The following is a 25410-nucleotide window of genomic DNA, read 5'->3' as shown; positions in this document are numbered from 1 at the left end:
ACACCATCCACTTCTGGAGCACAACACAGCGCCATGAACCGGAGGTAAGCAGGGACGGGACATTATGGGTTTTTACGAGTGAGGTCGCTGGAAAAGCGAAAGCACTCGCTTTACTTGTGCCGGTCTGGAATTGGCCCTTGTCGGTGCTAAAACAAACCCATATTGTTGTTCATGTAAACTTCTTGGAACTTTTAGTAGAAATTCAGAATAAATGTGACCTCAGTCCAATAAAAAATATATATAGCTAATATTTGGAACACATTTCATGAATAGAGTTCTGATCAATTCTAATCCCCAGCTTTATGTTTACTGGTCTATTTAAAAAAGCCTTTATGCAGACTAGTTCCTATCCAGTCTTTGTGTCAGTAGCCCAAAACAATATCTATTTTTGTTTAACTCACAAATGTATTCAGGAGCCAAAGTAACCTGTAGCTCAGCAAACTAACGTAACAATTGTGCCCTAGCTTAAATCAAGAACTGAGCCCCATATTCTTTTCTATTTGCATTCTCAAGGTTTTTTTTTTTAAAGACAACTTAACTTGACAAAAAAATTGCTCTTTGGCAGGATATTGGTTACATAATATATTGTTTAATACTTAGAAACTTGAAATCGTGCCATCTACTTGCTCTATTACTTTAGATAAAACCAGAGGCTGTAATAAATATGTCTCCTCTTTATCATCTCATTTGTGCAATGCCCGCATTAATAATGCATTCTGTTTATGATGAACGTTCACCTAAGGATGCTTGATAAACCTTTGTAAAGCCTGACGATGCTTCTCAGAAGCCCCATATTGGGTCCTCGACACAACTCAGTTTATCTTCTACCTCTGAGAAACAGAATTCCCTTGACACACATTCCAACCCCCACTTAATCTGGAAATAATAATGCAGAACAGGAAAGCAACTGAAACAGACTTCCCACCTCCTGGTCTCTACATATGTCTTCCAAATCCCCCAGCAGTCCAAGAAGCATGAAGATCCTGAACTTTGAACTAATTAAAAGATTTTTTTTCAGCAACCTTGCTTTCTTTTACTTCTCTTTTTTAAAAGTCACCTTAAAATACTACATATAAAGCAGCATGGTTAACACAGGAGTTTTGAAAGTTTCCAGATAGTTGTCATGGTCACTCATCAGAGACACACTGACCTGTGTGCCTGTTGATGTGCCCTCCTTCTTTTCCAGAATAGCTGTCTAAAGGACTAACCCTTTCCCCTACTGGACAAACAAACAGTGAGCAGGTAGCTAGCAAGTCTAACAGTGCAATCCTAAGAAGAGTTACTTCAGTCTGAGCCTATTGAAATCAATGGGCTTAGACTGGAGTAGCTCTTCTTAGGATTGCACTGTAAATCATACCCCCCTTGATAATTTGATTTTGATCATTCTTATGCAGCTTTTTATTTGACTGCAGCTGTTTGAAAAGAGTTGTCTGAAAGTTACCTCCTGTTCAAGAGAGATTTTGAATCTTTTTCTCAGTGCATGGTCACAAGTTTTTCAAAACCAAAGCATCTTAGAACATTACTAGCAAAGTCCCCCCTCCCCCTTTAGATTAAGTGAAACGATATCACGATTGGATGAATTATTTCACACTGGAACACCCAATGAGGATCTGAGGTTCAAAGGGCCAACTGATGAAAGCAATACCTTACCCCCCCAGCTGATCTTTGTGTGCTCTAAACCATGCCTGCATAACTGAGCTGAGACGTTTGCATTCCAGTTTACTTGTGAATGTTCTGCATTTACGGTGAAATCCTAAGTAGAGTTACTCCAGTCTAAGCCCATTGAAATCTATGGGCTTACACTGGAGTAACTCTGCTTAGGATTTCACTGTTTGTCTTGTAGAGCACTTGGAAACAGCTTGTCAGTTTTGTTCCTCATATTTAGATGTTTAAAGATGACATGAATAATAAAAGAATGTGCATGCTTTGGCTGGCTTAACCTGGCTGAGTTCAGTGATCTTTAGGATAATTGTGCCAAGACTGATAGTAATGAGATTACAGATAGTGTGGCCTTGCTACAAGGTCTCAGGTTATATAAACTCCTGAAGACAAAATTGTGAATAAAGTCAGTAACAGGTATAAAAACCTGTAAGGATCTTCTTTATCTACTGCTTACTCTTTAACCTCTCCTGAAATTTGTTAAAATCTTGTGATGCTTCGGGAGCCTAAACAAAGGATATAAAGGAATTACACAAAGATAGACCTCCCAGTTTTACATCTTTCTAACCCATGATGTTGGGCCCAATACAAAGAAAGAAAGAAGCACCGTTGAGGGGAAGCTCTAGCCAAAGTTCCACAGGAGCTTAGGTGGTTTAGGGTCTTAGGGAACGTAACACTTCTCTCTTTCAAACATTTACCTCACTGTTTTTATTGTATTAAAGGAAAACCTTGATAAAATTCTCTTTTTTTTGTGGTGGATGAATAGTTGAAAAAAGTTGCCAGAGCAGAATGGCTGCATGCAGAAGCTACTTCCTGAGGCGATACAGAAATAATGTAATGAGGAGACCCATGAGAGAGATGGGAAGGAGTGAAGATATTAAGGAAATCTGAGACACATGGCAAGAGCTAGCTGGAGAAATAAAAACAGCACACCAGAGGGAGTAAAAAGTAGAAGGCATGCCGTCAGTACAGCTGGTGCACTTCTTAGTCTAGCAATCTGCTAGTATTTTCTGTTTCTCTTTGCTTCTGTTTTTGAGAAATTCTCTTGTACAAAGACAGATTTGGGATGGCTGGAACTCAGGAAGCTCCCATACTTCTTTTTTATTTTAATTTATTAAAATCAAACAACATAACAAATATAAAGCCTCACTGCACAATTAGAAAAGAAACCCAAGGCATGTAGCTGCAAAAAATCTGACCCAATGTCCTCTTGTTTCATGTACGTGTCTCTTCTGGAAAATACGTACTTTTATCATTAAGTCCAACATCCCTTCTTTCCGCCATTCTATATGTGGCATGGAATTGGATTTCCAGCACTGCAGGACTAGTCTTTTGGCCACTGCTTTCTCCCAAAGATCCATAATTGTTTCTCCTTTCTAAGCAAAACATGAGATAAAAAAGAGACCCAGAAATAAATGCACTGCTGACAGATCTAAACTCATACCTAAAATACAGTTTCTGCATTTTTTGCTTCATGCCACGGGGGGATATGTCTGGACGGAACTATATATGCAGGACAGGACTACATATGCAGGAGGGTAGGTCCCACTTTTCTTACTGCAGTGACAGCAGCAGTGCTTTGATAAACAAACCCAACCTCTCCAAACTGGCTGGGGGGTCCAATATTCTTGGAGGGCTAATTTGTGTTGTTGTTTCATCAGCTGTAGGCAAAGATCCACTGATGTTTGTAGACTCCCACACTTCTGTCATTCTGCAGAATGTGCAAAACAGTAATGTTCAAGACAGCCTTCTTCAATAGAGATTAGAATGGTAATAGAATGGAACATCCCTGGAGGGCATCTTTATAATAGAATAAATAAATAAATGTAGATATAATATACAGATACCTCTTTGATGAGACCTATAAGGGCTCAGTGACAGAGCATGTGCTCTGCTTGCAAGAAGTTCCAGCTTCTGTGTCTGGCCCTTCCAGTTTCAGAATCTCTGGAAGCACCATGTGCTGGGAAAGGCTGTCCTTTGCCAGAGACTACGGAAAACTGCTGCCAGTCAGAGTAGACAGTAGTAAGTTTGATGTATCAATGGGCCAGATTAGACTGAGTTTACTCCATTTAATCCAGAAAAGCTGCAAGCTGGCTCCTCCAAGCTTTTTTTCTTTCCAGGCTTGTGGGGCGGGGGAGGGGAATAAGACCATCTCCCTTGGCCCTGCCCTCACGGATCCCCGTGCTCCTGGCTGGCTCCCATCCCAGCCTCTTTGCCTGCTGCCTCCTGTCCCCTGCCAACCTCACACCACTCTCTTGCTATGGAGCATGTCTCAGTGCTTCAAACCATTTTGCACCTCTGCCCTCTTACTGCTGCCTGGTCTCTGAGGCTTGCTTTTCTCTGTGAGGACCATGGATTCCCATCCTCCACCTTGAGCTCCAAAAGAGCCCTTCAATCCACTAACAGACACCTTTTAAACTTCATGGCTTGTCCAGCAAGCCTCACTCTTCCTTGCTTCAGTTTGGGATTCTTTGGTTTGACATTGGTTGCCTTGCTGTAGTTTAGTTCTGTTGTTGCATTGGGACAGGTTTTTGCTTAAGGTTTTTCTTTGCCTGGAAAGCTTTGGAAATGTTTTCCCTCGTAGGAAACAATGAAGAGTGACTGGCTGCAGCTTGTTAAGGGGCCCATAGAATTGGACCCCTGGATTAAATCTTCCTGAAACATGGGGTATTTAGTGAACAGGAAGGAGTAGGTTCCCAGAAAATTTGGTGGAGTTTGCTTTAAAAATGCCTTCCCCAGGACCCTGGATAGTTTTTCTTGTAGGGAATAATGGCTAGATGAATTTCGGATTCTTCGGATCATGCATCTGACGAAGAGAACTTGATTCTCGAAAGCTTATGCTACAATAAAATTGGTTAGTCTTAAAGGTGCTGCTGGACTCTTTTTGATTTTTCTAATCTTATTGAACAGGTTTGAGAATCTGACTCAGAATTCAGGGATATTGAATTTTTATGGTATCCTTAATACACAAATCTGGATTCAGCAGGATTTTTTTGAGGGGTGCACTCCCCCTAGCAAGGCTGGTCTTTTGATCCAGTCATGGAAAATGCAGTTGCTTGTTTCTTGAAGTCAGTTAAAATATATATGAGCGACAACTAAAATGCTAGTTTTTGCACAATCAGTCAACCTCAGTCTAGAACTTAAGGTCAAACTGCTGTTTAGGAAGAGTGATGCATCTTTTATCCCTTACAAACCCGTGATCCATGATTGATTGATGGATTGATGGACTGATGGATTGATGAAATGGATGAAGATGGTTATGTTTCACCTTGTAATTCAAAGATCTTCCAATGAGTTGGAACTGTTTAAAGGGCAAAACTAGACATGATAGTAGATCTGTGATGAAGCTCTTTCACTTTAAAAACAACAAGAAGAACAGCCAGCTTCTTCTGGATTCTTTGAAATGAAAAATTGGATGCTGGGCCTTGCTCCTGTGCTTGTTTTCTAATTTGACCCTCCTACTCCCGAGCTGCTATTACCTCCACAGGGGGGCGGGGGGGGGGAGTCTGTTGGAGAATCTAAGAATGAACACCTCCATTGACCTACTGTCAGCTGTGAGGATAATTTAGGACCAAACTACATTTTTAGTATATGGCCTAAAAATTGGCCTTTGGCCATACACAATTAAACATACAACTACTACATTTTTAAGTTTTTAACAAGGTAGGTCCAATTTGCCCACACCCAACTAGGCTTCCGTGCAGCTGCATAACAATGCAAGAAATGGCTTTTTAAAAATAAAGGCGAGCAACTACCTCTGCGTCTAACTTGCCTTGAAATCACCTTGCTGCGGTTGTCATAAGTTGGTTGTGACTTGATGTCACATACACATTCAATCTTAGATTTTGGCTTCAAAATAAAAAAGAGAAATGTTCAGCATTTATTTTGATTTATGTTTATTTTATTAAGTAAGTAGAGAAACTCTACTTTTCTTTATCTCCCTTTGAGTACTAATAAATAGATAGATACCTTGTTCCATTTTTATTCCATAATCCATACTGCTACGGAAAAGCTTATTTTGGAATTAAACTATATATAGTTCTTTTTCCAGGAAAGATGAGAGGAAAGCTAACATTCCTTGAGGAGAAAAAAATGTTAGATCATAACATTAATGGAAGCTGTAAAGTATATATTTGTTGCAAATATACCTATTGCAAATGTTTATGTTCCTAAGGGAACTCAAGGAAAAATGAAATTGTAAGTAATTTTTTAAATTTACAAAGTCTTTTTATTACCAGGGAGCATGAAGACAAAAAAGTGTTGCCTTTATGCTGCTTGTCTTGCATGAGAATAAAGAGAACGTGTGAGAATAACTCGTTTCTGTCCAACCTATTTAAACAAATGGACAGATTGTTTAATGGCTAGGTGTAACTGGACCATAAATGAGGTACTAGTTGTTACTAGAGATGGGCAAGATCCGCATTACGATCGAAAAAACCCCATGATAATGGCGATCGTGCGATTGTGACCTGGCAGATCGTGATCATCCACGGCCAACGATCCAGCAATCGGGAGGGGCCTGGATTGGGGCGATCGGGCTCAGATCGGGGATCCAGACACTCAGGCGCCAGCAATCTATTCCCCTGGCAACGGAGCCAGAGGAATGCCTGAGCTGTGTTTGCCCTCCTTCTGTCACCCTGGAAACACGAATGGAAGCCCAGCTTTCCTTGATCAGCAGGGCTTCCTTCCAACCACGGAGCAGCAAAGCAGTCACCAGTTGGGAGACGACACTCAGGGGAGGGAGGGGGAAGGGGGTGTTCTGTAGCCATGGGCACTCCAATCTCATCCCTGCAAACCCTGATAGACAGCTCTGACAGCCAAACACAGACGGCCAAACACAAACACAGATGCCGCCAGCATCAGCCACCATTCCTGTATCACTGGGAATAGCGGGGCGCCCCTCCGCTTTTGCCTCCACGATCCACGATCCATGGATCGGGAACAGAAGATGATCGGTGTGGATCGTTTATTTGGGATCGTTGCCGGCCCCGATCCACGATCAGCTGGATCGTTAATTTTTTTTGGATCGTGCCCATCTCTAGTTGTTACTTTGGGAGGGATTGCTTTTCTTACCAACCTCCAGCCAAAACATTGTTTAAGATGATGCCCTTGCTAAGGGAAACCTCTGAAATGTTTTCAGTGACTTTAGAGCTGTTTATCAAGGGGTCATTTCACTATTCATCTTGATTCAGCTTCTAACTAAACCCTTTAATTGAGCAAAGAAGTAAGTTTGTTTACATGATTGATTATGCAAACAAATCAACTGAAGTAAGATAACTAAGATTAACAGGTTTCTTTTTAGCTACAAAGGATATCTTGTTCATACTGAAATTGTAAACCTTTTAGTAATCCTGCATATGAAAGAAAGGTTGTACTAGAGGCAAGCATGACAGATATAGATTCCTATGGTTAAACTACCCAATCACACAGAGATCGAGGGGATTTGAGTGTTTTTGTGTGTGTGCCTGTCCAAATTTAACAGCAAAGGAACCACATTGGTGAGGGGCACGGAACCTACCCACCCACCTTGCATACATATAGCCTTATGTCTCCCAGGCTCCAATGCTAGAAGTGAATTTGTTCCAAAATAAGACGAGAACAGTAGCTGCAGGGAACTAAACAGGATGTGGGGAAAGGAGAAGGGTTTAGCGCTTCTCATTCATTGACTTCTTCAGTTTTAAAATCAGGCCCCCATGGTTTCTACATAACTGAAACAGATCTGGGTTTAAATGAATGGATATCTGGCTGCCATCTCGAATTTAGGATAAAATGCACATGTAAAATGCACAGAGACGGATAGACGTCTAGTCTGCTAAAACTGTAATCATAGCATATGTTCAAACCAAAAAAAAATTACTGTGGAAGCTTTTTTGTTGCTCTAATGCAATTTTCCTTGACCTTTGGCCCGCTTAGTATAACTAAAGTGAAATTGTTCCAAGAAAAGGTCTGAACAAAACTTTTTAGTAGCTGTAGCAGGTCCCTATGGTGGAAGTTACAGATGAAATAGGAAAATAAACCTGATTGTCAACGTATTTTGTTTCTTTACAAGATTTCTTTGATATGCTGATATGATTTCCATTGTTGCGATAATATCTTCAACAGAAGAATAACATTTACGAAAACAACTATAAAAGAAGATTTTTTCAGTCTATTCGGGATTCTAAAATTGTCAGAGTTTCCATTGTTATTGTATCAGAATCAGATACGTGTTATTTCATTTTGTAATGACTAAGCACTTAACAAAGAAGTGGGATCAAGTTGACCAGGAGAAGTCAGCAAAATTAATAAAACTTTGTTTTCAAACATCTACAATTCCATATCCAGTATGTAAGTTCATGTTCTTTAACCTTAATAAATATTTTTTTCTCTGTGGTGTTTAATCGTTCCTTTTTACAGTGTAAAAAAAATAATCACGGTATTTACTTTTACCACCAATTGCATTTTAAATAGCAACAGAAATTAATTGTAGGGTGAAATTTACAAAATTAAATGTTCTTTTCTTATATTTTCTCCCTGATATCTTTGCTGCTGTTCTGTCAGTTTTCTGCATAATAGAAATAATAAAAGGCTGGTTTTTTTTGTTGGCAGCTTGTGGTATGTTCAATTTAACTTCTGATGCTTATTGTTGTTGTTGTTTCTGTAGCTTATTTTGGGATCTGTTTGAAACACACACTGCATTAGTGAAGCTCACATTTTGTTTGGACAACACCTAAGTACAGTTTTTCTTACATGTATAGTATACTAAGTATTTTGCTCACAATCTACTTAAATTTTTTTTTAGAGGAACTGACTATACCACAGAGTACTCAGAGTAAATGGCTTTAGGACTGCAAACTCCAGCTGTTTTAATATACGCAGCAATTTTATTCTAACAACATTTTAACATAGTTTCATATCATATCATATCATATCATATCATATCATATCATATCATATCATATCATATCATATCATATCATATCATATCATATCATATCATATCATATCATGACCGTCTTCATATCACATCATGATGTCATAATTTCATATTACATCATGATCCTCTGACCATGCTATTCACAGCTTTTCCCCCCGAAACCTCATTCATATATCTTTATAAGCTCCTGTTAACATTACTTTTATATAGCTATATATGTATATTCAACATGGTATAGGATGAATAGGGAGTGGTACTGTGTCTTTCTTAGGATTCATATCACCCTGTTTCTAGCCAATGTACTAATTCTACACACACAGGGCCAAAGAAGATGTGATGGTGTGAGAGAAAGAATCATTCATTCTTTGTAATACTGTAGTAGCTGCTGGGATTGTGTTTGGGACAACAGATTTGACTCAGGAACATAGTTCTAAGCATAGGGGCACTTCACTTTCCCACCCTGCAATTTTTGTGATCAAGTGGAGCACAAATGAACAGGGAGGAATACACGTGAGTCTGTTCAATTGCCATTCAAGTGTCATTCATCACTTGTAGCTTGGCCCTCAGTCCCTCCCTCCTCTAGGGCTGACATTTATTTTGCTATAGACAGTATATAAGTTCCTGTATATTTTCCTTGTGGTACAAATGGCAGTTCTTTGTGTGTGGGAGATAATAAAATAGCACAGGGAAGGTGATCCTACTTTGAAACCCTCCTTGCTCACTACTTACAATTTTTGAAAGCATAATCAGATAGTTCTCCATCCCATTTGACACGGAGTTACTATTCTTATAAATAGTTAAATGGCCTATATACTAGGTATGTATGCCTTTGAACCTTGAGGAAAATCTTGGTCTATCCCCATTGAATTTGAAACGATGCCCTGGTGTATGTACACGTTATGTCTGGATTCTGAAAGACTGTGAGCCAAGCTACAAGTGACGCCTTACACAGGTTGGACACTTGTCAGCTTACCTCAAGTTTTGATGGGAAATGTAGGCGTCCTGGTTTTACAGCTTGGCTCTCCATTACAGCTGCAAGACCAGGATGCCTACATTTCCCATCAAAAATTGAGGGAAGCTGACAAGTGTCCAACCTGTGTCAGGTGTCACTCGTAGCTTGGCTCTCAGATACGTTTCCAGTGCAGCCCTTAAGCAGACATTAAGTTTGAGCTTCTAAATTGCTTGTGAAAGCAGAGCATGGAGCCAGCAGTTTAAACTGGGAATTTCCAAGTGCTGGACTATAATTTCTTGTAAACATTTCAGATGCTTTGCCATGTTACCAATAAGAAGGTGTTACAATAATGGCATAAAGAAATTAAGGACATTTTTTTTCCTCCGGTACGAATCAGAACTCACAGACCTGAACAAAGATCAAATTGCATTTTTGAGTTCCATGACACAAATGGTTACAAATTTAGGAAGTGGGGTTGTTTTCTTTCCTGCATTCTAAGTGTGATTGGATTAAAACAAAATTGAATAACCATATTTCAGTGTATCAATGACTTTTTTTTTGAAAAAAATTCTGAGATGTGCTAATAAAGCCAATTTCTAGAGCTGATTTCAAGTACATCAAGACAGAGTTGCTTATTGAAAGCATCAAGGCAGAGATTGCTTAGGGATTTATCCTAATCCCAGAGGTTCAATCTAGCAATAATTTGCCTAATTCACACAATGCCCTTTGATTTGTTGAAGCTATAATTAAATTGTACACAACAGATTTATTATCAAATGTAACACTGTGTAGCTCATGCAAAACTAAATGCATTCATATTTAAAAATAGGACTTTGAGGGACACAAAAGCATTCCCCCCTACTGTTGAAGAAAGGCAACACACAAATGCCTGTGGCAAGCCATTCTTTGAAATTATCCTCAGTAAATTGCAATCATGCACTTTTGACTCTCTCTAATTAAACATTTAGTTTTATTTATTCCAGATGCATTTTTTTAAGCGAAGTCAGATCCCTGGTGGTGTTGTTGTTAATAGATCTTTTACAGATCTGAATATCCTATAAACTGACAGAAAATAAAGTGAATTGTTCCTTTTGATTTAGTTTATTAACACATGCACTGTTGACTGCTTCTTATATTGTTTTGGAAGATGTGTTTTATGAATGTTACAAGAATAAATAGTCTTACAGTACAATCCTATGCAAAGTTACTCCAGTCTAAGTCCATTGATTTTAATGGGCTTAGACTGGAGTAACTCTGCATAGGATTGCTCTGTTAGAGTACTATGTTAAAAACCATTCAAACATCTTGAAAGAGAAATAGTATCAAACTAGTTTTTGAAATATAACACATGCAGTTTTGAGGAAAAGTAGTTGTTTTGCAGGCTTTTTATAAAGCTGGTCTCTTAAGTAGAATGACTATGCCTCCCCCATATTGTCTATAAAGTCAGTTCAGACACAGTAGTTAAATGCTTTGTGAAAACACAGTGTAAGAATTTGTTGGTCTTTAATGTACTGGTAGCTGATGAACAGGTTTTTTTTGTTAAATGTCCATTCAGCCTTTCCTTTATACGCCCTCAAAAGTAATACTGTATAAATTCCTTGTTTTAACTTTTATTAATATAATTAAAGAAACTCAGAACTGTAAATTTGTGTTGTTCTGTTGAAGTTGAATAACCTTATTCCAATTTTGAGATGCTGATAGTGAAGCTGGAGCCAGAGATGATGATGAAAACCTCAAGGGACACGCGGCAGTCCATTGCAAAAATAAGTTCATGCTAATTGTATATTAGGGCTGCCAGTCTCCTGGTGGCAGCAGAGGATTTCCCACTCATAGCCTCTGCCCCCCACTGCCACTCATTTAGCTGGGGGGGGGTCTTGGAAAATGGGCTTGGGAGGCAAAAAAACTTCCAGGCAAGCGGGCATCGGGTGTGCTCCTGCCAGGCGCGATTATGTCTGTTCCAGATGTGACATCATCATGCCCACTGGGAGTGTGCCTACTGTATGCATATGCGAGGAGATCACCACTGGTTAGTGTCAGGTCCCCCCTTCTGCTGGTAGGGTAAGGGAACCTGGCTATATATAGTATATCATGTATCACCCACACGTGTTATAGTACCTACCAGCACCTTCGTGGTGCCTGCCAAGTGTTTGTAGAAAATGGGAAGGGCCAAGTCAGGCTTTTGCCCACTTCATACAAAGGGAATAGCCAGGCTAGATGCCTGCCAAATGAAGACCAAATGTGTATTTCTTAGTTAGTTCAATATGTATACTTATTTTGTGAGTATACAAGAAAATATATTTTTAAAATATGTTAATTTTAAGAGGCATGCTGTTAAAGGGAGCTTCTGCCTGAAACAGTAAAGAGTTACTATTAGAATTAAGTACATTTGTGATTGGCTCTGCCTTCTGCAGCAGCCATTTTATGGTTGTGCCCATCACCCTGTGTCAGAATTCCAAAGGTGCCCAGAGGCTCAAAAAGATTGGGTGCCCCTGCAGTATATTATGCAAATAATATAAGTAGAATCGCAGGATGTTACTATAGCTCCTACCACCATTTTCACTGGCAAAAGAGTGAGCCCTTTGGCTATAGAAAAGACTATGCCAGGGGTTATCAGAGCCGTGTGGACACAATCCCCATAGAGTGCGGATGCAGTGAGGAAAGAAACTGGATGGATTAAGTAGTGGCTAACTTTTTATAAACAGTAGCTTGCTACTTGTTATATTGTGTATGTGACTGGCTCAATAACATATAAAGAGTAAACTGAATGTATGATTAACCAACTAGGCATGACTTGCCATCTGCCTGTGTGTATACCTTGTCTAAATTGTCAACAATGTTTTAGCAATATTCTTGTGTTTGCTTTGTAATATTCTTTAATAATTTCCTGTAAATTAGACAGGCTGTACTGAGAAATTCTTAAAGATAACAAGTACATTTCTTTCTGTTGGGCATTAACAGGAAATGCCTTGTTCATATTTGACCTAACCAGGATTAAAAGGATAAGCATTTAATCAACTTTCCTTACAATTTTAATTATGCAAAACCTATAGACCAGAAACATAGAGTGTGTGGCCACATATTGTAATTCACACTCAGATTTATACTATTAGCCAGACTGGGGGATTCCACATGATCGATTTTGATCAGACTTTCTGAGCAGTTGTGCTGCAGTGGAGTTGTACGAATCCACTGCTCCCGGATTCCACATTAAGGCTTTTGTTTCGCATTGACATTTCATTTCATCATGTTCAAAGTCCATCGTGTGGAATTTGTCAGTATAAAAATCGATTCCTCATTGCTTTTCCCGGGGGAAGTGTCAATAGATGTGCATCTTCATTTTTTTTCATTCCCCCCCCCCCCAAAAAACATTGCTACACATAAACATTGCATCAAACAAACACATCTGATAGGTCAGAGCATTTCACACCGATATTGTGGAATGAGTATTGGTTATTGACATTTGGGGGGGAAATTGTTACCAATGACCCCGCTTTCCCTCTGCCTCAGAAGCTGTCAGCTGTCAGCCAGCAACAAGTAACAAATTTGGCATGTTGAAAAACAGACCGTTTTTCACAGGATGACACAGGATATGTTTCTGCATAGACTTGTAGAAACGTTGCAACATTTTTAATATTTTTTTTTTAAAGAGGGGAAGGGAAAGGTAGTTGGTGTGGCTTAGAAAACGTGATTGGCCAATCAAATTAAGTTGATTTGAAGGGCGAGAGAAAAGGGCAAGGGTGGGGAGAACATCGTATAAAGAATTTCGCATGATTAAAATCCCTAATTTGCTGTGAATGGACAAATAACTCGGGGAAAAGCAGGATGGAAAAAAATGGACAAAACCTGCAGTGACTTCGAAGCTGCTGTTAGGATTGCCTTCCCACATGTGGAAACACAAAGAAAAGGCTGAACAGCAGAAAACCACTAGTGCGGAATCACCCAATGACTGAAAAAACATCAATGATGGGGGAGGGGAGAAGGGAGGAAGGAAAAGAAAGGCCATTAGAGAGTACTTTTACGATCTTAAAAAAAGTGGTTGCTATTTTACTTTAGGCTGTTTGTATTGGCTCTTACATAAAGTCAGGGATAAACAGTAGGCAAATATTTCAAGTCATTATGGATATTCCAATAGAATATTTAGATTGTGTGCATGCCAGTGAGGATGGCCTGGGCGAGTACCTCTTCGATCGTCTCACACTGGGTGAGTCCAACGACTGAGCTGCAAAGTGCTGGTTCCCCCCAGAGTCCTTTCTCCAACATGTCCAGCTGTGTTGCTCTAATCCATCATGCGTACGTGTTAAAAGCTGGCTGTTCAATGAATGAGGCACACCTCTGTACCCTGCCCATCTTGGGGGGAGAGTCTGTAACTGGCATTAAATAAAACTTGGCATTAAACTTGGAATATTTAGATCCCCTGCAAAATTAAAGTATCTAATGGCAAAAACAAGTCAGCCTGTAGAAGAGAGAACAGATGTTATTCAAAGGTGATTCAGGACGGAGCACTCTATTCTTATGTATGTTGGCTAAATGTGGAACACTTAAAATCAGGTTTCCTGGAGGTTGGGGCTAATAGAGTTCCTTTGAGGGTGTCTTTATGAGATTAATTTCCACATTTATATGTGAGGGGGTCTTCCTTCTTCTAAGAACCTCAGGGTAGGGGGTGATAATAGGGTTGCTATTCCCCTGATGGGGGTGAGGAAAACCTTGCACCCACCCTCTGCCCTCCTGCCACCACTCACCTGGCTAGGGAGGGGGGGAGGCAGGGGAACAGGCCTTCAGGGTGCTCTCTCAGGGTGGTGCAACAACATCATTGGCATATAATGAAGAGAGCTGTAGTTCTTGAAAGCTTATGTTACAATAAAGTTGGTTAGTTGTAAATGTGCTACTGGACTCTTTACTATTTAACATCAGGAGTGATATCATCACACTGTCCTGGGAGCATGCACATGCTTTGCCCTGGGCTGATTTGGATCCACGACAGAAGTGATGTCATCATGCAAGCCCAGGAGCATGTGCATGCAAAGCACATGAATCGAGCAGAAGATTAAGGTGAGTGCCGGGTCTACCCCCCTCCCACCAGGAGGGTAAGGGAACCTGGCAACCCTAGTTGATAATAATAAATTGAGGCTGAGAAAGCATTACTAGTTCCTGACTGAGAGTGACTAGTCTAAGTTCACACACCATATAACCCTAAACCATATAAACCCTTACACCCATCTAAATCTGTTGACACCAGTGGCTTTGGAAGGATGCAGCTCTATTTGGGAGCACAGTGACAGTGATCTTCATGACTCGGAATTCCAGCCCAGGATTTATTCCGGGATTGTTATGTGCCTTGTGACTGATTCAGATGGGCAGAGTCTTAGCCTGGAAGCTGTAGCAGAATGTTGCTTCTACCACAAGAGAGGCTTGCTACTAGATTAGCAGCCTAAAGACTTCCTCCTCAAAATATCAAATACAATATCAAATATCCTGTATAGCAACAATGAGCAGCAGTAGCTGAGGCAGGACAGCCCTGTCAGAATCAGGCAAGAAGATGGTTGCTGAACTGTGATCAGTGAGGCACTGACACCAGTGGGGTGGGCCGTGCTGTCCATTCAGCATCTGTGCATATGCATGCTACTGACAGAGCCATCTTGCCCTTGTCTGAGGATGTGGGATCTCTGCATCTTGGCTGCAGCTCAGCAACAGTGTCAAGCACGGCTTCAGCCTTATGTGTCACTGGCCTCATCTTCAGCTTTACGTGGGGTGTGTGTGTGTCTCCAGGTTGCCAGTCTGTCAATCCTGTCATCTAAACTGTTTTGTCTGGCAAAGTAACATGTAGTACACACAACCATTTTCATTGCATATCGTTATACAATATATAAGTATTTAGTTTATGTGTGTAATATCAGATGAGGTAAATGCCCACCTGCCAAGAAATTAACGAAGGTTTTATGGTGCTTATTTCTCCAAGCAAAATCTAAGTAACTTCTTACATATCATATATTAATAAGTACTGCAGGTAGGGCTGCCAGTCTCCTAGAGGGGACGGGGAATAAGTATATATATTTAAAGTAACCAATGCTCTAATTAAATAAATTAATAAATAAGTAATGAAAGGTATGGCCAGCTGCAAACTGCCACTGTATCCACCACTAGAGTGACCCATTGTACTGTATGAGAAGAGCATGCTTTATGGATTGACTCATGAGGCGATTCCTTAAACTGCCCCTGAAGAAGTCCAGCCAACGGAACACCTAGTCCTGTTGCTGGCCCTGTGTTGGGCAGAAGGGTCCCTTGCCCTGGAGGGCAGTCTGGCTTTCTGGCATCACCTACAGAAGGAAAGAGATAAGACTTTACTGTAATTATTTTGACATTTGTGGATACTTACCATGGACATTCACTGTCTGGATGGTCTTCTCATATCTTCTTCTCAGTCGCTTTGAAAGAAAAAGGATGAAACAGATATTAGGTTTTCAGTAAAGACTGTATCCTTTGTGGCTGGCCATACGTGGTTTGGTGATTTCATATTGTTTACATAGAATGGTCTGTATTTATAGGTACTGTCTGTATTTATAAATATTTATAAGCACTTTCATTACTTATTTATAAATTTATTTAATTAGAGCATTGGTTACTTTAAATATACACAACTTATATTCATATTTATTATTCGACTGTTTTTCCTCCTCCTCTTGTGGTTTTCCACCCCTTTTTTGTTTTTGTCTGGTGTAGGAGGTGCCCCTTTTGGGATATTTAGCGCAAAGAAAATTGTGGCAACATCTTCCTCAGTGTTGCATGCCTGGTTTAGGTTAGGGGCTTTGCTTGGTACTGTGCAAGCAGCTGCTCTGTCTCCATTGCCTTGGTTTACTGGCTTGCCAAGAGTTGTTGCTTCACAGATTCAGCTGGAGCACCAAGAAAGAGCCAGCAAGAGAGCTGCAGACAATCTGTCCATCACGATGGAGCAGACTCATCAGAGAGCTCTTGGGAGGATGTGAAGGATTCCTGCTTGGGATGTGGTGGGACTCAGGGGGCAACTAGATGGAGAGTGTAACAAAGCCCACTGGGCTGGGCAGAGCTTGGTGTGTCCAGGCGGGACAGTTCCTTCTGTTTAGTGGGCCTTCAGCCCTGCTCCAAGTGAGACAGGGTGAAAAAGATGGCTGGATCTAACCCACAATTTTAAAAATTACAGGATAAAAAATTAACATGTCCAGAAAGCGAACAGGACATTTTCAAAATTATTTCCTCTATCTGTCTGTTGTCAGTGTTTTTATTTCCTTATTTTCATCAGTATAAATTCCCTAATATATGAAGTGAATGAAATATGAATTATAAATTCCATAAACTTTGCTAGGGATTTTCTATCAGAGAGAAATTAACATTAGAAAGAACGGCACAGAATTCACCTGAAGTCTACTGCTGATTCTGGGATCCAGTTCACAGTCATGGAAAAGAATCTATTTTTGAGAGAGTCTAATTATTTCAAAAAAGTCATTTTTTATTACTTCATACAACTGTAGAATGATTTGACATTAGACATCATGCTACAATTGCTATGAAGGAGAGACTGTGTTGTCATTGATCGCTTATAACTTACAGAGCAGAATCCTGATAGTATTATTATAAGCAACAATAAATTATTGAATTACATACACTCTTTATCATAAAATGTGCATAGTATATTACTTCAGAAAGATTTTAAAATACCAATTTTGAAGGTATATAAAAAGATATAAACAGTGAACATATACAGTCTCATTTGAAGGTGACTGAACTGAAGCTTTTTTACTGTATATTAATAATAAAGTCTTATCCTATCTTCTTATACTATGAATATTTTTAGAGAACGTAGCCATATCTGATGGAATGTCAATAAGTAATTATTCAGAGTTATAGATGTGCTAACAATAATAGATGGATTCCACACAGTGATTTGTAACTGAGATATCAATTACGAGTGACACCAGAAAATACTCAAAAAAACATTGCTTTTCAAGTGTTCCCATTGGCGTTTCTTGCATTGCTACTTGGGAACAGTAGTATGGGGGTAGGGTAGGCAGCACATTCACTAGGAATGCAAACCATATGACACTTCTTTTCCTTCCATGTATGTCATGCATCATCATAAAGGATTGTCCCTTGCTCCATATTTACAATGGATCTGCTCATGGAAGGGAACTCAGCAGTGGCAGCAGCCTTGGTAGTATTTATAATAATTACAGTTATAAAAATGTCAAGGCACCTACAGCAAACCAGAAGGTTTCACTGAGACCAAGTAAGCAGTTATAAACTTCTGAGCATGCACCAATAATTGCTACTGGCCTAGGTGCAAAAGCAGTGTATCACTGGAAAGGGAGTAAACATTTTGGGACAAAGCAGATTGTTTTTTATTATACATTAATATAATGAGTAGGGCAAATCTATGACTTCACTATTCTAACCAAAGTTTCTATTGTCTTAACAGGTTCAACATAAAATGATGTAAATAATTTTCTGATGACACAGCAATGTGCTTTTGCAACAACAGTTCTGTTTTATTATTGGTTCTGTCCTTGACAGTGCATACTTTTTATTATTCTAGGATGCTCTTGCTGCATTGCTCCATGTCCTATCTTCTGCTGCTGTTGCCATTTAACTCCTGGACCCAGAAGTTGCCCACTAGAGATGAAGAACTTTTTCAGATGCAGATCCAGGACAAAACCTTTTTCCATGATTCATCAGTAATCCCAGATGGAGCTGAAATTAGCAGCTATCTTTTCAGAGAAACACCGAAAAGGTATTTGGGCTAACTTAAAGTGTCAGTGAGAGAACTGCCATTGGAACTGGGTAATTATTTCCCCATATTTGCAAAAAATGTTCCCATTACATATTGAAGGGTATATACTACAAGCCAAATTACTATATATTTTGTGGTAAAAATTGTGCCCCATTTTTTTTTGCACGGTAGCAGTAATCATTGTGTTTCACAACACCCAGACTGCCAGACTCTGACATCTTTTTGCATGAGATGGAATGTTTCTTTTCAGTAGATTCACCCTTTCCCTTTTGCATATTGAATAACTTGTACCAGTTCTATTCCTTTATAAATCTATAATTTTTATTTTTGAAATAACAAAAGCTTATGTTTTAAACCTGAGGTATTAGAAAACTAACCAACTTTAATAAATCTTAAAGAAAAACATCTAAAATTAATAATTATGAAGTTTGTTAGTATCTGGGGCATTTTTACACCCAAATAACATATTTCTCTGTGGTGAGGTAAATATTCCCAGTTGTTGGGAATGGCCATCAGGAGGGGGACAGGAGGGCAGTACTATATCTCTCCAGGGTACTTAAAATTAGAGATGGGCACGATCTGCATTACGATCGGAAAAAAAACCATGATAATGGCGACCGCGCAATCGTGACCCAGCGGATCGTGATTGTCCACGGCCAACGATCCAGCAACCGGGAGAGACCTGGATCATTGCGTTCAGGCTCGGATTGGGGATTCAGACACTCAGGAAACGGAGCCAGGGGAAAGCCTGAGCTCTGTTTGCCCTCCTTCTGTCACCCTGGAAACCCGAATGGAAGCCCAGCTTTCCTTGATCAGCAGGGCTTCCTTCCAACCACGGAGCAGCAAAGCAGTCACCAGTTGGGAGAAGACACCCAGGGGAGGGAGGGGGAAGGGGGTGTTCTGTAGCCATGGGCACTCCAATCTCATCCCTGCAAACCCTGATAGGCAGCTCTGATGGCCAAACACAGACCTGTGTTGCTGAATGGGACCTGAGGGGAGGTGGCTTGTCGCCGCCTCCCCATGCCCGCCAGGCCCGGCGGCTGCCGCCACCACCTACCTTCCCACATAGCTGGGAATAGCAGCGTGGCCCACTTTGGCCTCCACGATCCACGATCCACGGTTCGGGAACGGGAGATGATTGGTGTGGATCGTTAATTTGGGATCATTGCCGGCGCCAATCCACGATCAGCTGGATCGTTAATTTTTTTTGGCTCGTGCCCATCTCTACTTAAAATGCTTCCTTGGATCAGTATTTACTTTACAAAAAACCTCAGTGGTAAAAAAGAAGCACCTCAAATGTCAACAGCAATAGATTTCTCAGCTTGTTTTGTATGCCAGGCGTTTTTTTGTTTACAGAAAGAAAACTGTATGTGGTAAGAGGTTTTACCTTGTGGGTGTTGTCTATTACTGTGCCAGTGATAATTTTGTAGAGAACAAAGCACTCCCCCTTTTTTTTTTTTGTGGCCTGCTCAAAAAAAGTGCTCTTAAGGTGGAGATTTGCCCCCAGCATTATTAAGAGAACTATGAAAAGGGGAGTGCAAGTATAAAGATTCAGATAGAAGTTTCCTGTTCATGAAATATGGGCCGAATCCACATTACCTTCGCGCGTCCCGGTGTTGCGCTAAATGTCCGCGAAACACCCGGAAGTATAGAGTCTTTCAAGCGCGATTTCAGAAATCGCGCTTGAAAGACGCTATACTTCCGGGTGTTTCGCGGACATTTAGCGCCGCGCGGAGGTAATGTGGATTCGGCCATGGTGGTTTATATTTCAAAAACAAAAGGCACAAAAAGTCATAACATGTTTTTGAAGAGTATCACAATCTGAACATAGACATCTATAAAGTTTCTTGTTACATTTGTTCTTCCTGTCTTATTCCATTGTAACAGACAACGATCTTATGGAAGTTCCAAGCTTAGTTTCAAATATTTAATGACCACCTAACAACGGATTTAATGAGATTTTGAATGAGTTTTGAAATGTTTCAACTGAAAGTGGTTGAAAATGGCATTTTTCTTTCCAGATTGTCATATTGGTCAAAGAAAACCCTGCTTGCAAAATGAGCTGGCAGACAGAAGATTCCTTTGGAATCTTTTGCCAGACTCAACATCACTTTGGTACTAATAAATATGTTTTTAAAGAAGAAAACATCATTTTTGTGAATGTACATGTGGCAAAAATCAGACTTCTGGACCCAGAATTACCCAGAATTTCACAAGAGGTTCCTGCTATAAGAAATGAAACTTCACTTTCAGGGGTTCCTACAAAGGGAGGGGATGGAAAGAAGGAAAGTTAGTAGTAGTGGCAGCAGCAGTTGCAGAAGCAAATGTCCTCCATACCAATAATCCCTCATGATTCTTGCACTTCTCACCCAATAGTTGACCAAGGTTTTCACATTTACTTACTTTAGGAATGAGAAGTCCATAGGGTCATTCTTATAAGACATGAACATGGTAAACAAGGTGTCCTTTTTTGTGTGTGGAGCATTTGCTTTTACAAATGCTCGATAAGGACATTCTTTTTTGTGCATTTAAGAAACAGAAACCCCTGCCCTTAATAATAAACTATTACTGTGATACAGCATTCTTCATATGACTTGGTTACATAGAATATGTGAAGAACTAGAGGATGCCTACTGAGAAATTGGCTATATAGGCGGACAGCTTAAATTTCACAGGAAGCAGACATTTTGATTGATATCTTGGTCAGGATTGAATTGTATTCTTTAAAAAAGTTACTTTGTTTGATGGGACTGAAAGTATACTATGAAGAATGTAATGCAGGCATTAATCTTCCCACAGATTCTTCTTTGTGGTGGAGGAAGATAATACACCTTTGGCAGTTACAGTAACTCCTTGTGATGCTCCTTTGGAATGGAAGTTAAGTTTGCAGGAGCTCCCAGAAGAGTCCAGCGGGGAAAGTTCAGGTAAACAACAAAAAGGCAGAGTATTCCATGTGCAATCACCATTTGGTAGGTATCAAAATCAGTAGTGATGTAGAATGAATTTTTCATAAATTAAAGTCTATGGCTACAAGTTATAGTTATCACATAAAAAATAACTATATGTATGCTTGGTTCAATTTCTACAAGATGAGGGCCAATTTCTACAAGATGAATTCAAAGAATACAGTAAGACTGGGCACCGTGGACCCATCCTGTGAACCCCATCACAGTGAGATGTAATTTGTATGTTCTCATCTCTTCCCTTGTGTGCTTTTCCCACTTCAATTGGACTGTGGCATGCCCCCCCGAAAAAAAACCATGATTACACTGGACTGAAAGAATCAGGGGAAGAGGTATTTGGCTCATTGCAGAAAATAACATGACCACATTATCTTCTGCAATTTTCCAAAACATTTTTGTTTGAGGTTGGGGGCGGGGGGTTCGAATCTCCTTCTATGCATGTGCCATGGTCCAATCTGGAGAGGAAAAAACATGCATAAGAAGAGAGAAATTATGTATGACTTTGACACTTTTATTTGTATATATACCTCCCAGTCATCTATAATTACCTTTCCCATTCAAGAAAGAGTTGATTCCACACCTAAATTGTATTCATTTTCTGTTTGATATATCCAGAGGAGTTAGCCATGTTAGACTGTAGTAGCAAAATAGTAAAGAGTTCAGTAGCACCTTTAAGACTAACCGACTCTGTTGTAGCATAAGCTTTCGAGAACCACAGTTCTCTTTGTCAGATCTCGAAGTTCTCGAAAGCTTATGCTACAGTAGAGTTGGTTAGTCTTAAAGGTGCTACTGAACTCTTTACTATTTTTCTGTTTGAGACACCCTTTCAAAAACGTCTTTGTCTTCTAGGTGAACCAGAGCCACTTGAACAGCAGAAACAACAGATTATCAATGAAGAAGGAACAGAACTGTTCTCATACAGAGGAAATGATGTTGAATATTTTGTGTCTTCAAGTTCACCTTCTGGCTTGTATCAGCTGGAACTCCTGTCAACAGAGAAAGATACATATTTTAAAGTATATGCCACCACAACTCCAGAATCTGATCAGCCGTATCCAGAATTACCTTACGATCCAAGAGTTGATGTCACTTCTCTTGGACGTACAACTGTCACTTTAGCATGGAAACCAAGCCCTACAGCTTCACTGCTGAAACAGCCAATGCAGTATTGTGTGGTCATTAATAAAGAACATAACTTCAAAAGTCTGTGTGCTGTTGAAGCTAAACAGAATATCGATGATGCCTTCATGATGGCTCCCAAACCTGGTCTGGACTTCAGCCCCTTTGACTTTGCCCATTTTGGATTTTCTTCCAACAGTAATTTTGGCAAAGAGCGTAATTTTTTAAAATCTTCATCAAAATTTGGGCGGCATATCTATTCCAAGCCCAAAGCTGACCTGGAAAAGATATGCATTGGAAACAAGAACATCTTCACTGTGTCTGAATTGAAACCAGATACCCAATACTACTTTGATATATTTGCTGTAAATGTCAACACAAATATGAGTACAGCCTATGTTGGCACTTTTGCAAGAACAAAAGAAGAGGCCAAGCAGAAGACAATTGATCTCAAAGATGGGAAAGTTACAGATGTGTTCATCAAGAGAAAGGGTTCTAAGTTTTTACGATTTGCTCCAGTTTCATCACACCAAAAAGTTACATTCTTTGTTCATTCATGCCTTGATGCTGTACAGATCCAAGTCAGAAGAGATGGAAAGCTTCTCTTGTCTCAAAATGTTGAAGGTGTCCGTCAGTTCCAACTTAGGGGAAAGCCAAAAGCTAAATATCTCATCCGACTGAAAGGAAATAAGAAAGGAGCCTCCATGTTGAAGATTTTGGCCACTACAAGGCCTAATAAGCAATCATTTCCATCACTTCCTGAAGACACAAGGATTAAAGCCTTTGATAAACTTCGCACTTGTTCTTCAGTCACAGTAGCCTGGCTAGGTACACAAGAAAGGAACAAATTTTGCATTTATAGGAAGGAAGTGGATGACAATTATAATGAGGAGCAAAAGAAGAGGGAGCAGAATCAGTGTTTGGGACCAGACATGAGGAAGAAATCTGAAAAAGTCCTTTGTAAATATTTTCACAGCCAGAACCTACAAAAGGCTGTTACCACAGAGACAATTAAAGGTCTACAGCCTGGAAAATCCTACCTGCTAGATGTTTACGTCATAGGACATGGAGGACACTCTGTCAAGTATCAGAGCAAATTGGTGAAAACACGAAAATTCTGTTAGTGATGTTCAATGGAACGTCATCCAAATGTAAACAGATTGACTACTTGTAAATCTGAGGAATTGTGAACTGTATTGGTACTATGTAGAGAAGATAACATTTATATTTATGTTTACAGAAATAATTGTGTGGAGGGGCTGAGCCTGGCGAACTTTGCTGGTATCTGACAATTGCATTATCATGCGTTTGGTGGTCCATGTTTGATACTCAATAGATATCCAAACTAGCAGGAGATCTTGAAGGAACTGCCCTTTTTGCTTCCATATTGCATGAAGTGCTCTAAATTATTTTATTACTCAGAAGGCTGAGATGTCATTCAATCACCTTGTTATTCTAAACAAACCAACAAAATTTCCACACAACCTCTATCTCTCTTTGTAGACTATAGGATTATGTAAATTATTCTTGTTTGAAATGTCTGTGTTTCCATGAGTGTAAACTATTAAAAAATTTTCCTTGTTAAAACACAGATCTAAAGTAAGTATTAACTAGACTGGCCTCAAGTCAGTTATATTGCTAATGTAAATTCCTATTTGGTTAATTTTAAATGTATGTATTTCATGTACAAAACTGTCAGACGTTATATTCCTGTACATAAAATTAAAATATTAGATTATATGTTACTTTTCATTCTGATGTTGTCAAATGTGTCTATGTATTTGTGGAACTCCAAATGTATTTTGAGTATCCTTAACCAGTAACCATTTTATATCCAAAGATCACTACAGTTACTAATATCTCAGAAACTCTTTAGACTTTATAGATAAGACATTGAACACAAGGTCTTCTTTTATCTTTTACTTTTGAACTTTTTACAGTTAATAGGATCATCTGTTAGGAGAACAGTTAGGAGAATGACTGTGCAATTCTAAACACCCTTGATTTCAAAGGATATAGAAAAGCATACCTCTACACAGTGTGGCACGATAACAATGCGATCCTAAACAGAGTTATATTTCTTTAAGGTCAATGTGCTTAGAAAGGTGCAAATCTATTTAGGATTGTACTGTAACATTCCTAGTAAAGCTAATTGTTTAGGTCTGTTATGGGTTTTCTTTCATCTGTTTTCTATTATTACATAATAATGACTTGGCCCGATATTTTGGCATAGTCCAGTGCTTAATTAAACACATTTACATCCCAATGATTTAAACTGGTTTTAATTTATTGCAATTATGTTTTTGGATTACACCTAGTGATTTACATTCTAAAGAACAAGTCACAGATACAATACACAAATGACAGGAAAGCAGATAAGCTTTTTTATAAGTGCATTTTCCCAGCAAGTTTGATTAAAAATTAGATCTGGACCAGGTAGCTTCCCACCCCAAAGATTTAGTTTTATGAGGACCAGTCCTAGCAGTGATTTTCTAGACATTTACAACCTCTAAATGCCTCCTTTTCCAGATCATTCTTTTCCTCCTCTTCCCTCCTGCTTCACAACACTCCTGCTAAAGAGCTGTGTCTGCTTCAATTTGTATTTTGGAGTTTAACTAAGGGTTAATTTATTTTATAGTCTGCAAGGATGAAAATCCTGTAAGAAGATGTGCAAAGGACTCCAGTGTGACCACACTTTCAATCATCTAAAATTTAGCATCTTGTTCAAAGTGTGATATCTATTGTTTGCTAGATCCTTTACTATAATTTAGTTCCATTGGATTTCAACTGCAGAAGTTAGAAATCTTTGGGAGACAGGGATACCTTGATTTTTTCTGAACCCACTTCCAGTGCCAAATGAGCATGCACTTCATTCTATCACATGACTTAATATTAGCTTTGGCTGTTGTGGTTATCATGTGTGACATCTGGTGTAAATACACAATCATTTATATGGAATGTCATTCCCTTGAAGTTAGTGGCAAAATTCCCATTGATTTTAGTGGAGCCAATGTTTTACCCTTGGACTTTTTCTTTGGGAATG

General features: G+C 39.5%; 1 protein-coding gene across 1 annotated transcript in view; it reads left to right on the top strand.

The window, feature by feature from the left end:
• Positions 1 to 24612, top strand: part of NDNF (neuron derived neurotrophic factor) — a 44669-nt gene extending 20057 nt beyond the window's left edge. The window contains exons 2-4 of the mRNA XM_054990098.1: positions 18091 to 18285; positions 21085 to 21209; positions 22098 to 24612. Coding sequence (XP_054846073.1) covers positions 18092 to 18285; positions 21085 to 21209; positions 22098 to 23491 — 1713 coding nt within the window. The 5' untranslated portion in view covers position 18091 and the 3' untranslated portion in view covers positions 23492 to 24612. The remainder of the gene's footprint in view (positions 1 to 18090; positions 18286 to 21084; positions 21210 to 22097) is intronic.
• Positions 24613 to 25410: the final 798 nt, after the last annotated feature.

This window comes from Eublepharis macularius, chromosome 10 (assembly GCF_028583425.1).
Source record: "Eublepharis macularius isolate TG4126 chromosome 10, MPM_Emac_v1.0, whole genome shotgun sequence".
Lineage (NCBI taxonomy): Eukaryota > Metazoa > Chordata > Lepidosauria > Squamata > Eublepharidae > Eublepharis > Eublepharis macularius.
The sequence above is the reverse complement of the archived record's forward strand: the minus strand, read 5'-3'. Positions and strand labels throughout refer to the sequence as shown.